At 38.1% G+C, this 14,259-nt stretch overlaps 2 protein-coding genes across 2 annotated transcripts; one reads left to right on the plus strand and one right to left on the minus strand.

The window, feature by feature from the left end:
- Positions 1–448: 448 nt before the first annotated feature.
- Positions 449–1,474, minus strand: LOC122020760 (putative germin-like protein 2-1). The gene is made up of 2 exons (XM_042578782.1): positions 1,299–1,474; positions 449–1,179 (listed from the first exon to the last, which is right to left on the minus strand). Exons 1-2 carry the CDS (start codon positions 1,468–1,470, stop codon positions 620–622), a joined length of 732 nt encoding a protein of 243 aa, XP_042434716.1. The 5' UTR covers positions 1,471–1,474; the 3' UTR covers positions 449–619.
- A 581-nt stretch (positions 1,475–2,055) lies between these two features.
- Positions 2,056–3,065, plus strand: LOC122020951 (putative germin-like protein 2-1). Its single transcript, XM_042579013.1, has 2 exons — positions 2,056–2,254; positions 2,368–3,065. The coding sequence occupies exons 1-2, from the start codon at positions 2,131–2,133 to the stop codon at positions 2,925–2,927; spliced, it is 684 nt and encodes a 227-aa protein (XP_042434947.1). The 5' UTR covers positions 2,056–2,130; the 3' UTR covers positions 2,928–3,065.
- The last annotated feature ends 11,194 nt before the right edge of the window (positions 3,066–14,259 follow it).

A 14,259-nucleotide genomic window follows, 5' to 3' on the forward strand; every position in this document is an offset into this window, starting at 1 on the left:
GTAGCTTGAGGGACAACACCACCTAAGAGGTTATTAGCTAGAGAAGTGTTTATAAAATTGATAATCTACAGGCAGGGAGGCTCTGACAACCTGGGATAATTGAAGTTCAGGGGATATGTCCAAAGGCAAGGAGGCTCTCGTAGCATAGGATAGTTGAGGTCTACGGGAGATCTCCTCAAGCATAAAAGTTCTTACAGCCATAGTTGAGGTTCAGATGAGATCTCCATAGGCAGGGAGGTTCTTAATTACAACTTGAGATAGTAGGAGTCTAGGGAAGACTTCCACGGGCAAGAAGGTTCTCACAGCCTAGGATAGTAGGAGTAGTTCAGGGGAGACTTCCATAAACAGAGAAATTTTCAAAGCTTGGGATATCATTTGTTAGAGAGACATTAGCTGCAGGAATGATGAAGTAGCACGGTTAATTAACATTCAAAGATAAATAATGATTCTTTATTTTTCGCTTAGCTTCTTTTATTGATTTGGAATCCAAAAATAGTAAAGCAACAGAATTGCAACGTAGAGTAACAACAACGAATACATCATGCAGATGATTTATTGGCAATTAATTAATTAATTAATTAAGCGAGTGAGTGAGGGTTGGTTGAGAAAGTGAAAGTTGCTAATTGTTGTTGTCCGTCCATTGTTGAGCTTGGAGCCGGTCAACGAGGCGTTTGTCCACCTGAAAAGCCTTGGCGAGCACATCATCGGAAATGGGCGGCGTCGAGCCGAACACAGCCTTGGCAATGGTAATGACGCCCGGGTTTTGACTGCTGAGACCGGCGAGCGCAACGGCATTGTATTTGCCCGTGTTGAGTTGGAAGTGGATGAGGCCTTGGGGGAACACAAAGACGTCACCCTTCTTCAAATTCTTAGTGAAGAGGCGGTTGGTTTGGCCGATGTTGGACGTCACAAAGCCGACGTAGAGCTCTCCTTCTAGCACGACGAGGATCTCAGTGGCGCGAGGGTGGGTGTGGGGAGGGTTGAGCCCATTAGGCGCGAAGTCTATGCGAGCCAAGGAGATGCCGAGGGTGTTCAGCCCGGGGATCTTATTCAGGTTGACGGCGGTGACGTTGGAGCGGACATTGTTGACGGTGTTGCCGGGCTTGTCGAGGCCAGAAGTGTAGAAGTCGTCGGCTGTGACGTCGTTCATGTTCTTGCATACGGCGCCGTTGACGAACACTGCAAAAAGGTAAGGTCCGATTGGTAAACATATGCATGCATGCATGCGTACTGGAAAATGGAAATGAAAGCGCTTAGTTTGCTTGTTGGCGGGGGAGGAGGAGTAAAGCTATATGCACCTTTGGAGCTATCATCTGCGACGCAGAAGTCCTGAAGGGGACTAGGATCTGAAGCCAATACAGCAAGAGCGAAAGCCAAGGCGAGGAGTGCGACGAGGAGCAGTTTCATAGCCATGTCTTTGATTAATTGTATCACTGAGCTGAGCAATGGTATATTGGTATTGCTATGCATGCATTAATAGGTTTATATAGAAAAGAAGTAGGCTTGAAAGTTGAAACATTCTTCGCCCTGCCCTGCTCTGCTCTGCTCTGCTCTGCTTTCATTTGGTAGCGTGCGTGAGAAGAGAGATCATGAAATGGTAAACTAAAAGCGCATGACATGCTCAGTCTTCACCTGCTCCTTAATCATCAGAGTAATTAACTACTTGGTCTTATCTTATTACTTGACCAATTAAAAGTTTAATTTTCGCCTGAGAATTTGACCATATCATATGGTGCTACCTACCAAATACAAGACATGCACAATTAATTAAAGCTAATTGACTTAGTGATCCTCTACGTCCTTTATATTAATTTACTTGGCCAACATAGAAGCAAATTAGAATGGGCAACACAATATAATTAATGCGTTTATCATCGTATTAATTAATTGATTATATTGGCTTGTACTTAACTAATCCACGTTCCCATTAATGCTCATATTTGAATTATACATTTATAATAAGTCAAAGTCAAAGTAAGGAAAGATTAGTTCAAACCTTCTAATCTGGTAGTCTATATATATATCCCTTTCCTCTAACCTATTCGCATATCATTCATTGCAGCTAGCAACCAACCGTCGTTTCTACTCTTTTATACATTAATCTCCTAAACAAATTAATTAGCTAAGATAATGGCTAAAATTCTTATGGTTATTGCTGCTCTCCTTGCTTTGCAATTGGCTACCTCTCGTGTAGTATGGGCATCTGATCCTAGTCCACTTCAAGACTTTTGTGTCGCCGATAACAGCTCCAAAGGTTTATATACATAACTTCTTCTCCCTTAGCTTAGCTTAGCTTGGTTGATTTAATTTAGAGCGGCTTGTCTAATTACATGCATCTTATTTATTCATTGGTTCCTTGATTTACAGTGTTTGTCAATGGATTCGTTTGCAAGAGCATGGATGACGTGAAAGCCGAAGACTTCTTCACCTATGGCCTCGACAAGCCCGGCAACACCATAAACAAGCTAGGCTCCAACATCCGTGCAGTCAATGTGAATACAATTCCTGGGCTCAACACACTCGGCATCTCCATGGCTCGCATCGACTTCGCCCCTCGCAGACTCAACCCACCCCACACTCACCCTCGCGCCACTGAGATCCTCACCGTGCTAGAAGGAGAGCTCTATGTTGGCTTTGTGACATCCAACATCGGCCAAACCAATCGCCTTTTCACCAAGATTCTGAAGAAGGGCGATGTGTTTGTGTTCCCTCAAGGCCTTGTCCACTTCCAATTCAACCGTGGCCATACAAGAGCTACTGCAATCGCTGCTCTAAGTAGCCAAAACCCCGGTACCTTAACCATTGCAAATGCAGTTTTTGGCTCAAAACCCTCCATATCCGATGAAGTTCTCGCTAAGGCTTTCCAAGTGGATCGGAAGATTGTTGACCGACTCCAAGCTCAATTCTGGATGAATAACAACAATTAGATATATAGGAGACGTTTGTATATCATATATATTATCAATATTATCGTTACTATGCATGGGTTATTATAACCAGTATAATTGACTTAATAAAGTAATTTGTCATGTAACCATTTAATTTATTTCAATAATAAAGATCATGAGGATGATGATGATGATGATGATGATGATGATGATGATGATGATGAAGAGATATTTTATTTGAATAATGATATAATATGAGATCCATTTTGTTTGAAACCTAGGTTTAATCATGCTAACAAAGACAAAAGCGTCAAATTTATAAATTATGGTGTTTAATTGTACCTTTTAAATTACAAATTAAGCTGCAATTATATATATGATTGAAATAGACTTAATTAATCAATATAAAAATTTATGCATGGTACATCCGTCCAACCTTTTTTCTCAACATACCTAGCTTTGTCGACATGCACACTTCAACTAAGATTTTCATAACACATCTAGCTTGTTTGATTTATTATATGTACTATCAATGTGATTTGTCCATCCCTCTAATTATATGCCTAACTCAATTGACTTTCTTGAATCGTCTTGGACATAATTAGTCAATCGAATTTGCCATGTCTAATCTTTTTGAGCCACCTAGCACGACGATGCCATAATTTCATTTAGCTTGTTCAGCATACTTAGCTTGATTGACACCATTGCCTACTATTAGCCTGATTGACATGCTTAATTAGCTTAGCTAACCCACTTGGTCCTCTCATAAAATGAATCTGCCCCGCTCACCAAATACAATTGACCAACCTACTTCTCCCAACATAATAGACTTACCCAATCAATTATAATCCATTTGGGATGTTTTGAATACAAGTTATTCATGACCTTAGATGCATTAAATATAAAGAAGAGATTGTCTGTGCATACTTTTGAGGTATGTGCAATGGGGAGAAGGGAAAAGTCTAAAGTTAGAAATTTTATTCTCCTATGGTGGAAATTGGAAAATTTCTAGCTAGCTCCATGGGTAGCTTAGGTGTAGGGAGAGATTGTTTTATGTCCCATTTCTTTTGTTGATTTCTTTAGCTTAAATAATGAATTGACAAACATAAAGAGAGAGAGAGAGAGAATACCCGACTCCATGAAAGTTTCCCACCGATGGCCAGGGTAAATCGGAAAGTGCTTCAGTGGACGGCCTAGAAGCCCAGCATCTCTTCGTGGCGAGTCCCATTTTTAGAAAAAAAAAATCCTGCAAATGCCCCGTAGCTGAGAATCAAACTGTGGATGTCTATGTGACAACTGGGCGCCCTTCCACTGCACCGTAGCTCCGGGGGCTATTTACGATGTACAAAGTATGATGTTAAGGAGGTGTTTGTGTTAAGATTATACATGTTCAAGAAGAAGAAGAAACAGGCTGGTCAGCAAAGAAGGTGAAAAGATCTCTAGGTACTGGACCTAAAGCTGGAGTGAAGAAGTCAAAGGGCAAGTGCTTCATCTGCAAGCAGACTGGACATTGGAAGGTGGATTGTCCTCGTAGGAGAGCGAACAATAAAGGTGTTGCTTATTCTCTAGTAGTTGAAACATATTTAGCGGTGTTATCTACCAGCACCTGGTGTGTAGATACATGAGCCACTGATCATGTCTACAATACATTACAGAGATTCTAGGAAACCCGACGACTATATGAGGGAGAGATAACCGTCTACATGGGCAATGCTACAAAAGTGGCAACTGTTGCAGTGGGAGATGTCTACTTATCATTCGTTAGGAATAGAAGTTTGATTTTGAGAAATTGTCTTTATGTACCAACTTTTAGAAAGAATTTAATTTCAGTTTCTAAACTGTTTGTGGATGGATATTCTGTTTCTTTTGATGAAAAAGTAGTTATCAAAAAGAATAGGGTTATTATCTATTATGGTATATTTGTTGGCAATCTGTATACTCTAAATCCATTAACTCCCATAAATCAATAAATGGAAATTAATAACACATCTTCTAATTCTAATAAGAGAAAGGAACATTCGAAAATGAACCAAATATATCTTTGGCATCTAATGCTTGGTCATATTAACTTGAGTAGGATTCAAAGGTTTATAGCCGATGGACTCTTGGGTTCATTAGTGTTGGAAAACTTTCCAACTTGTGAATCTTGCTTGGAAGGTAAAATGACTAAAAGACCTTTCAAGGCCAAGGGGTATAGAGCCAAAGATGTGTTGAAACTGGTTCATTCTGATTTGTGTGGTCCTATGACTATCCAGGAAAGAAGTGGTTTCGAATATTTTATCTCTTTTATAGATGACTTATTCAAGATATAGGTACATTTACATGATGCGCCGCAAGTCTGAATGTTTTGATAAGTTCGAAGAGTACAAGGCTGATGTAGAGAAACATCATGGTAAAAGTATCAAGACACTACGGTCTGATCGTGGTGACGAATACCTCTTTGGAGAGTTTAGGAATTACTTATCAGAAATTGGGATTCAATCCCAATTATCTACACCTGGTACACCCCAACAGAATGGTGTGGCAGAACGAAGGAATATGACTCTTATGGAAATGGACAAATGGTTAGATCAATGATGAGTTATTCAAAATTACCAAATTCATTTTGGGGATATGCTTTGGAAACAACAGTGTACATTCTGAATATGGTACCTTCTAAATTAGTACCCTTTACTCCCATGGAATTGTGGAATGGACGTAAGCCTAGTTTGAGTCATATTCAGATATGGGGTAGTCCAGCACATGTGCTGAAGGGAGATACTGATAAGTTGGAATCGCGTACAAAAGTTTGTCTATTTGTAGGATATCCTAAGGGAACGAAAGGTGGTTTGTTTTATAATCCTAAAAATCAGAAGATCATTGTTAGCACCAATGCTCGATTTTTAGAGGAAGATTATGTAATAAACCCTAAACCCATGAGAGAAATTGTTCTAGAAGAAATGTGAGAGGACACACCTACTTTAGTACCAACAATGCAAGATGAAATATCACAAGAAACTGCAACACATATCTCAAATGATACACAACCACAGATAGTGTCTCGTCATAGTGGGAGGGTTGTGAGGCAACCTGAGATATTCATGTTTTTGGGAGAGTCTTCAGACTTGATCCCTAGTGAACATGAACCTGATCCCCGGACATATGACGAACCACTCCAAGATAAAGATGCAATATCTTGCCAAAGAGTGATGAATTCTGAAATAGAATCTATGTATTCTAATAAAGCCTGGGAGCTTGTGAAACCACCAAATGGTATAAAAGTCGTTGGATGCAAGTGGATCTACAAAAGGAAAAGAGGGATAGATGAGAAGGTGGAAACCTTCAAAGCAAGGCTTGTTGCAAAAGGGTATACTCAGAAAGAGGGAATCGATTATGAGGAAACCTTTTTTCCAGTAGCTATGCTTAAGTCTATCTGGATACTCTTATCTATTGCTGCTCATATGGATTATGAGGTTTGACAAATGGATGTCAAGACAGCTTTACCTTAACGGAAGTCTTAAAGAAAATATCTATATGAAGCAACTAGAAGGGTTTATTGCAAAGGGCAAAGAGCATCTAGTATGTAAGCTCAATCAGTCTATTTATGGACTGAAGCAAGCTTCAAGGTCTTGGAACATCTGGTTTAATGAAGTAATCCAGACATATGGATTTATTCAGTGTCCGGATGAGTCTTGTATATACAAGAAGTGTGATGGAAACGTGATGATATTTCTTGAACTATACGTAGATGACATTTTGTTAGTTGGAAACAATATCAAAGTATTGTCGGAAGTAAGGGTATGGTTGTCCAAGCAATTCAATATGAAGGACTTAGGAGAACGCGCATATATTCTTGGGATCAAAGTAATAAGGGATCGCAAGAAAAGGATGCTGTGCTTGTCCCAAGCTTCATATATCGATACAATCCTTGCTCGTTTTAGCATGCAAGACTCCAAGAAAGGTTTTCTACCTTTTAGGCATAGAGTAGCTTTATCTAAAGAGATGTCTCCGAAGACATCAAAGAAGATAGACGATATGAAGGCAGTTCCTTATGCTTCGGCTGCCGAAAGCCTAATATATGTTATACTGTGGGCATGGTTAGCAGATATCAAAGTAACCCTGGACAAGGATATTGGACTGCTGTAAAGCATATATTGAAGTACCTGAGAAGGACTAGAGATTATATGCTGATTTACCAAGCAGATGATTTGCTCCCTATAGGTTACACGGATTCTGACTTCCAATCAGATAGGGGCAATAGTAAGTCTACATCAGGCTATGTGTTTACTTTAGGAGGTGGAGCCATTGCATGGAGGAGTGTTAAGTAGAAATGCATTTTAGACTCAACCATGGAAGCTGAGTATGTGGCAGCTTCTGAGGCAGCCAAAGAAGCTGTATGACTTAGGAACTTCCTAATGGACTTAGATGTGATTCCTGGTTTGCCTAAAATCATCACAATTTATTGTGATAATAGTGGTGCAGTAGCAAACTCAAAGGAACCATGAGCCTATAAGGCGAGTAAACACATAGAGTGCAAGTACCACCTGATACGAGACATCGTAAAGCGAGGAGAAGTTGTTGTCGCTAAGATTGCATCAGCAGATAACCTGACAGATCCTTTCACTAAGGCCCTTCCGGCGAAAGCTTTTGATCGACATGATGAAGGAATGAGAATCGGATGTATGGCAGTGTTTATGATAGCATAGTCTTTTAATATAAGTGGGAGATTGTTTGAGTGTATACTAAAAGCCTAGCTTTTTGTAAATATTTATTTTGAAATAAAGAATCACATTGGTCAAATGTTTATATTTATATGCTAAGTGTAGTTGTTTAATTAATTTATATTATAGATAACATGGTGTGTGGTGTCACACACAGAAGATCATGTTATCAACTCCTTATAAATTATAAACAGTAGCTCACGACTATGAAGGATAGGAACAAATCATTGGAATAGTCGTAGTGTAATTTGATATTAGTTTATCTTGACTATAAAATTACACTAGTACGCTTTGAGTGTATTGAGCAGGATCATTTAAGATAAGTTCTTTTTATACTGACTGTATAAAAGAACAAGACTTTTATTATTATGGAAGTGTGTGCTCTTAATCATGATATTATAACAAGCACATATACTCAATATTCATTTCTTTAATTTATCAAAGGGTGCGATTTAGTTTGATAAATCAATAGGCCCGATAAATTGGGAAATGGTATTATTTATATGGTATGTTATTGATTATAGAATGAAACTGTGTCCTAGTAATTTAGGTTGTTGATGTTCTCAAGAGGAACTCATAAGGATTGTCATGTAAACCCTGCAGGTGGACTAAGTCCGACATGACGATGAAGTTGAGTGGTACTACTCTTGGAGCTAGATATTAATTAAGTGAGTTGTCAGTAACTCATTTAATTAGTGGGCATTCTATATCTTAAACACGGGGGGACTAACACACTCATGACAAGAAGGAGCCCATATAGTAATATGGGATTGGTGCGGTAGTTCAATAATAACTCTTTAGTGGTATGAGTTATTATTGATGAACTCGAGTTGGGTGTTCGGGGCGAACACGGGAAGCTCAAGTTCATCGGGAGACCAAAACCAATTCCTCCTCTCGGTCCCTGTCATAACCTCTTATTTATAAAGTCTTATACCCACCTATACCTACCTTCTTACCCATCCTTAGGTGGACGACCAAGCCAAGCTTGGAGCCCAAGCAAGGGTCGGCCAAGAGAAAGCTTGGATGGGTTGAGGTGTGGTCAGCCCTAGCTTGGAGCACAAGCTTAGGTGGTCGGCCACATAAAAAAATAATAATAAAAGGAGTTTATTTTAAAATCTTTCCTTACGTGGAAGTCATGGTTTTAAAAGAGAGTTTAAAATTTAAATATTTCCTTTTATAGTTTTCTACAAAAGATTAAGAGAAATGTTTGATATATTTCCTTATTTGTAGTTAAAAGGAAGATTTTAATTTTTGATAAAACTTTTCTTTTTTGTAACCATCCTCATCATTTAAAAGAGAGTTTTAAAATTAAATTTTTTCCTTTTATAGTTTCTACAAAAGATTAAGAGAAAAGATTTGATATCTTTCCTTATTTATAGATTGAAAGGAAGATTTTAATTTTGGAAAAAACTTTCCTTATTATAATCATCCACATATTTTAATAGAGAGATTTTAATTTATAAAAGTTTCCTTTTATAACCAACCATGAAGGGAATTTTTAAAAAGAAATTTTTATTTTAAAAATTTTTGGAAATAAATTAGGAAATTTTAATTTTATGTTTAAAACTTTCCTTGCTTGGAGGATTAGAGGTGGCCAACCACATTAATAGAAGAAACGGAATTTTTTTTTTATCAATTAAATTTTCCTTTCTATGGCAAAGAAAATAAGGAAGTTTTTATTAAAACTTTCCTTATTTTCCAAGCCCAAGGAATATAAAAGAGAGGGTAGAGGTGTCTCACCTCAATACAACATATCATCTAGTATTCCTCTCTTCTCTTCCTTGTGGTTGCTAGCCCTTCTCTTCCTCCTCTTCCCCTATTCTTCTTCTTAAGTGGTTGGCGGCATTATCTTCTTGGAGAAATCTTGGTGGCCGAATTTTTCTTGGAGAAGAAGAAGAGATAGGAGGCTTTGTTTCTTAGCATCCGTGGAGCTTGGTTGGTGGCCGAAAGTTTTTCATCTCTTGAAGATTGGTGGTGGCCGAAACTTGCTTGGAGAAGAAGGAGGCTGTTGGTGCGGTTAGCACTAATGATCTAACTCAGGTTTTGATGAATGAAAAATCAGATTAAGTTAGGTTTGTCGTTATCTAACACTCTGAACGAGTGTGCAGGCTAAGTCCAGACAGGTCGACGGGCTGACTGGATGTCTGGTACGAAGTCCAAGCGGGTCGACGGGCTGACCGGACACTTGGCGAGAAGTCCAGCTAGGTCGACGGGCTGACCGGACACTTGGCGAGAAGTCCAGCTTGGTCCTCTCATACAGTTATATTTATTCGTGGGCTATAAATGTTCAATTAATGCTGTTATAAACCAAAATTAAAATAAAAATAAAATCAAAATTCAAACAATTATCATACCATGATCAACCCTTAGCAACACACTTGAGCAAAACTATCAACACCACACTCCTCAAACAATTATCATACCTTGTTCAACCGTCATACCATTTATATGGCTTTTAAATCAATAGAATCTATAGCAATCACATAAAACTATAATTTTAGATAACTAAGAGATGGTTCTAAGCAATGGCTGACTGGATGGTTCTAAGCAATGGTTCTAAGCAATGGCTTCTAAACTATAAACAATTGTTCATTCTCAATTTCTAACACTACAAAAAAAATCAAGATTACCAACGGAATATTCTATCGTAATTTTGTTAGTGAAGTAGTTTAGGGACAAAATTATGATAGAAAATTGACTGCCGAGAGGTGATTTGTCGAAAATGATTTTACCAATGAAATTTAGGTCCGTTGGTAAAATTTACTATGAAAATTTATTTTCTGTAGCAAATTTTCCTGACGAAAACAATCTTTCCATCAGTAATATCAAAGTGGAGTTTCTGTCGAAAAGTTCATTTTGATATTACCGATGGGCATGTTGTTTTGGTTGAAAAACAATCGATATTTACCGATGGAATACTGATTCCGTCAATTATTAAAAAAAATTAGGAATCATTTATATTCAAGATCTACCTTGTTTATCATTTCCATATATACAACACTACAACAAATGTATATTCAGGATCTACCCAATGGAATACTCTACTCCTCTGTTAGGATATGATATCTATCACATGTATGTAGGTATAGTTTCGTTAACATATATATACTTGCGTATGTATACTGGAGTGTACTTATAGGTACAAGCCTAAGTATATAACTGAAATGTGATGTAAATGCACGTGTATCAATCGTTAACTATACTATGGTCTAGTAATGTCAAACAAGGAATATTCGGTGCCAGAAGCTGTTGGGTGATGGATGGCATATAGTCTTCCTCCGAGAAATCTTCTGTTATACGTGTATGAATAGTCTTTTTTAACCTCCGTAATAATGATAGAAGCTGAGCAGCCTATCTCATAATAAGGTTCTATTGCTTGTATATGTCAGATATTAGAATATTTCTTAATGAATAGCTGTTATTCTCTGACTGGTTGTTATGATTTCCTAACAATGTTGTCTCTCGAAGGTGATCTAACCGGACCCTTATTTGATCGGCTATATGTAATAGGAGACGTACTGCTAGTATCCCGGAGTAGTTTTGATGTGTCAACTAAGTTTAGTAAGGTCCTATTGTATTTGATCTTTGTGTCTAAGTGTGCTAGAGCTAAGGAACATAAGAAGTCGAGCAAAAGATGCAGCTAGCGAGAAAGATGACACAGAAAGAGAGTTGACGTTCTCGATGCATCCGAAGGATGAGATGCTACGGAAGAGTACACCAGTGAACGAGAAGGCGTGCTTGGCGGTCCGAGGGATGAGAAGCCGGGGAGAAAGACTACTCGAAGAGAAGGTCGGAGTTGGATTCGGGTGGCCTCAACTCCGGTTAGCCGGAGAATCACCTATGTGAAGAACTACGTGAAGAGATCAACTTTTCAGCTGAGTTGCCTTGTGAAAGACGCCTTCCATGGCTGGAAGGCGCCTTAGATGAATAGTGCGAAGGCGTCTTCCAACTTATTGAAGGCGACTTCCCTAGCTATTAGCCGAAGATAAAATTTTATCTTCGGCGATAAGATTTGCCACGCTAGAGGTGCCTTCCACCCTATTGAAGGCACCATCCAGCTTCGGATGAAATTTTCTAGGGGCTATAAAAAGACCTCTGAAGTTAGGAATAATTCAACAACTTGAACAACAAGTATTGTGCACTTTCTTAGTCTTTCTTTTGAGTTACCAACTTCTGTAAGAGGCTTCTCCGCTTGCAACAAAGGAGAATTCTAGTGGAGTTTTCTTCATCGCATTGGATTAACAACCACCTAGGTTGTAACCAAGTAAATAAAATTATTCACTTACTTTATTTTATTTAGTTATTCAATTAATTCATTATTAATATTGTGCTAATCTAATCAAAGGATCGAGAAAGGGGTTGTTTTTTTAAGGCAATTCACTCGCCTCTTGCTAGCTCTGCTGCACCAACACTAACAAGGATGGGGAACTGAGTCCATTTAGTTTGACCGACAATTAGGATGACCAGACTATATACTAAGTTGTATTGTAATTGTGAGAAATGAGTTGTCTTTTAAGTTCAAACGATGTTGCGTCCAACCAGTAGTATTCTCAGAGTGCTTTTGCTGGGTAGTTGGGAGCTCAACCATAGTTCCGTCGGATACTTTAGACCGAGCAGCCATATATAATAAGACTTACCCCTACACTACTATGCTGGGATTTGGAAGTTTAGACCGGATCTTATATTGGTCGGCACTAAACCCTATTTACCCTACCAACATTAGGGTTGTTTAGGTCTATTTTGTATATCTTAGCATCAAGTGGATTGATAAATCCTCCCAATTTGCCCTGTTCTTAGGGCCGGCCATTTTTATACTAAGAGTTATATTATAAGACTGATAACATTGAGCCTGTAAGCCAAAAGTAATATTGTTAGAACCCCAAGGTTATTTTGATGTGATCAATAAGTTAAGTTAGGTCCTGTGATATTTTAACCTTGTGTCTAAGTGTGCAGGAGCTTAGGAGCACAGGGAGTCGAGCAAAAGATGTAGCTAGCGAGAAGGACGACACGGGAGAGATCCGACGGGCTCGGTGCTTATGAGGTATGAGGTGCTGCGGAAGAGTACGCGGGCGGACGAGAAGGAGGCGCGCGACATTTCTGAGGGATGAGAAGCCGGAGTGGAAGGTGTTGGTTGCTACTCGGAACACCGTTATGTTTCCCTGTACAAAAATTTGTACAAGCACAAAACTTAAGCTAGCTACCCATATGCTCTACTGAAGTTAAGCTTGGATTGCAAACGATGCTTAATATTATTAATCCAAGTTGCTCTTCAGAAGTTAAACTTGGATTGGAAACGATGCTTAACATTTTTACTCCAAGTTAAACCGATGTGATCTTCCTAAGTTAAACCATATTACAGAAGTTGATTAAATATCTATTTCAAATATTGGCTTCCAGGTTAAACATGGCGAGCCACTAGGCCTTCTTGTTTATGGGATCATCCACCACTTCCTAGACAAAGTCTTTCAAAGAAATTGAATATTTAACTTCTTATAGTAACCCTAGGTTTAACTACAGAGACCACAATAGAAACACAAGATCAAAATACAAAATTGAAATACAAAATCAATAGCATGAAATCGAAATATAAAATCGCTAGCCTTTTGTGTTGGTGTTTCAGAATCCATGTAAAGAAAACTAACTAATTAATTCGAAGCGGAAACCATTAATTAGTTATACCTTTCTTTGTAGCTAAAGACCTCTTGATCTTCTGTTGTATTCCTCTCCTCCTCTTGGACGTTGTGTGGGCAATGATCTACCAAGATGGAATCCACCCGAACCACTTCTTCTCCTCCAAGACTCTCGAGCCACCAAGGGATGCCAAAAATAGGAAACTCCTTCTCTTCTTCTTCCCCTCCAAGCAACCGGCCACCTAGGTACTTCTTGTCTTCTCCTTTCTTCTTCTTCAAGCTCCGGCCTTAGAAGGAAGAAAAGGATGAAGAAGGGAATATAGATGCCGCCGGCCTTAAGGGAAGAGAGAAGGAGAGGGTCGGCCACAAGCAAGGAGAAGAGGAGAATAATAATATGTGTTTTTTTTTCACCATAAGGCATCACCTCCTCTTCTTTTATAATCCTTGCTCATGACAAAAAAGGAAAGTTTTAAACATAATTAAAATTTCCTTATTTGTGGCCTCCCTTTAAAAAAGGAAATTTTAACAACAATTAAAATCTCTCTTTTCTAAATTTCCTATTGTACATGGCAATAAATTAAAGGAAAGTTTTAAAATTAATCTCTTTCTTTTAAATCATGTAAACATCTACAAAAAAGGAAAGATTAAAATTAAAACTTTTCTTTTAAATGATGGTTATCAAAAAGGAAAGTTTTATCAAAAATTAAAATTTCTCTTTTAAGGAAAGATTTTAAAATTTAAAACTCTCTTTTAAAACCATGTGGATGACTATAAAAGAAAAGATTAAAATCTCTCTTTTAAATTCCCTTAGTAGATGGCTATAAAAGCAAAAGTTTTAAATAAAATTAAAATCTTTCTTTTAACCATTGTAGATAACTACAAAAAAGGAAAGATTTTAATAAAAATAAAATCTCTCTTTTAACCATTGTAGATAACTACAAATAAAAAAAGATTTTAACAAAAATTTGTTTTTAATCAAAAACTTCCTTTCCCTTTTACTTTGGTCGACCCCATGCTTGGTCACCAAGCATGGCTTGGCTG

The sequence above is a fragment of the Zingiber officinale genome, chromosome 9A, assembly GCF_018446385.1.
Source record: "Zingiber officinale cultivar Zhangliang chromosome 9A, Zo_v1.1, whole genome shotgun sequence".
Taxonomy (NCBI): Eukaryota; Viridiplantae; Streptophyta; class Magnoliopsida; order Zingiberales; family Zingiberaceae; genus Zingiber; species Zingiber officinale.

What these genes read in the sequence shown, in the direction of transcription:
- LOC122020951 (XM_042579013.1), top strand. Translation starts at nt 2,131, where the DNA reads ATGGCTAAAATTCTTATGGTTATTGCTGCTCTCCTTGCTTTGCAATTG. An exon ending in CGCCGATAACAGCTCCAAAG is followed by an intron (nt 2,255 to 2,367) that starts GTTTATATACAT and finishes CTTGATTTACAG; the next exon opens with TGTTTGTCAATGGATTCGTT.
- LOC122020760 (XM_042578782.1), bottom strand. Translation starts at nt 1,470, where the DNA reads ATGCATAGCAATACCAATATACCATTGCTCAGCTCAGTGATACAATTA. An exon ending in CGCAGATGATAGCTCCAAAG is followed by an intron (nt 1,180 to 1,298) that starts GTGCATATAGCT and finishes ACCTTTTTGCAG; the next exon opens with TGTTCGTCAACGGCGCCGTA.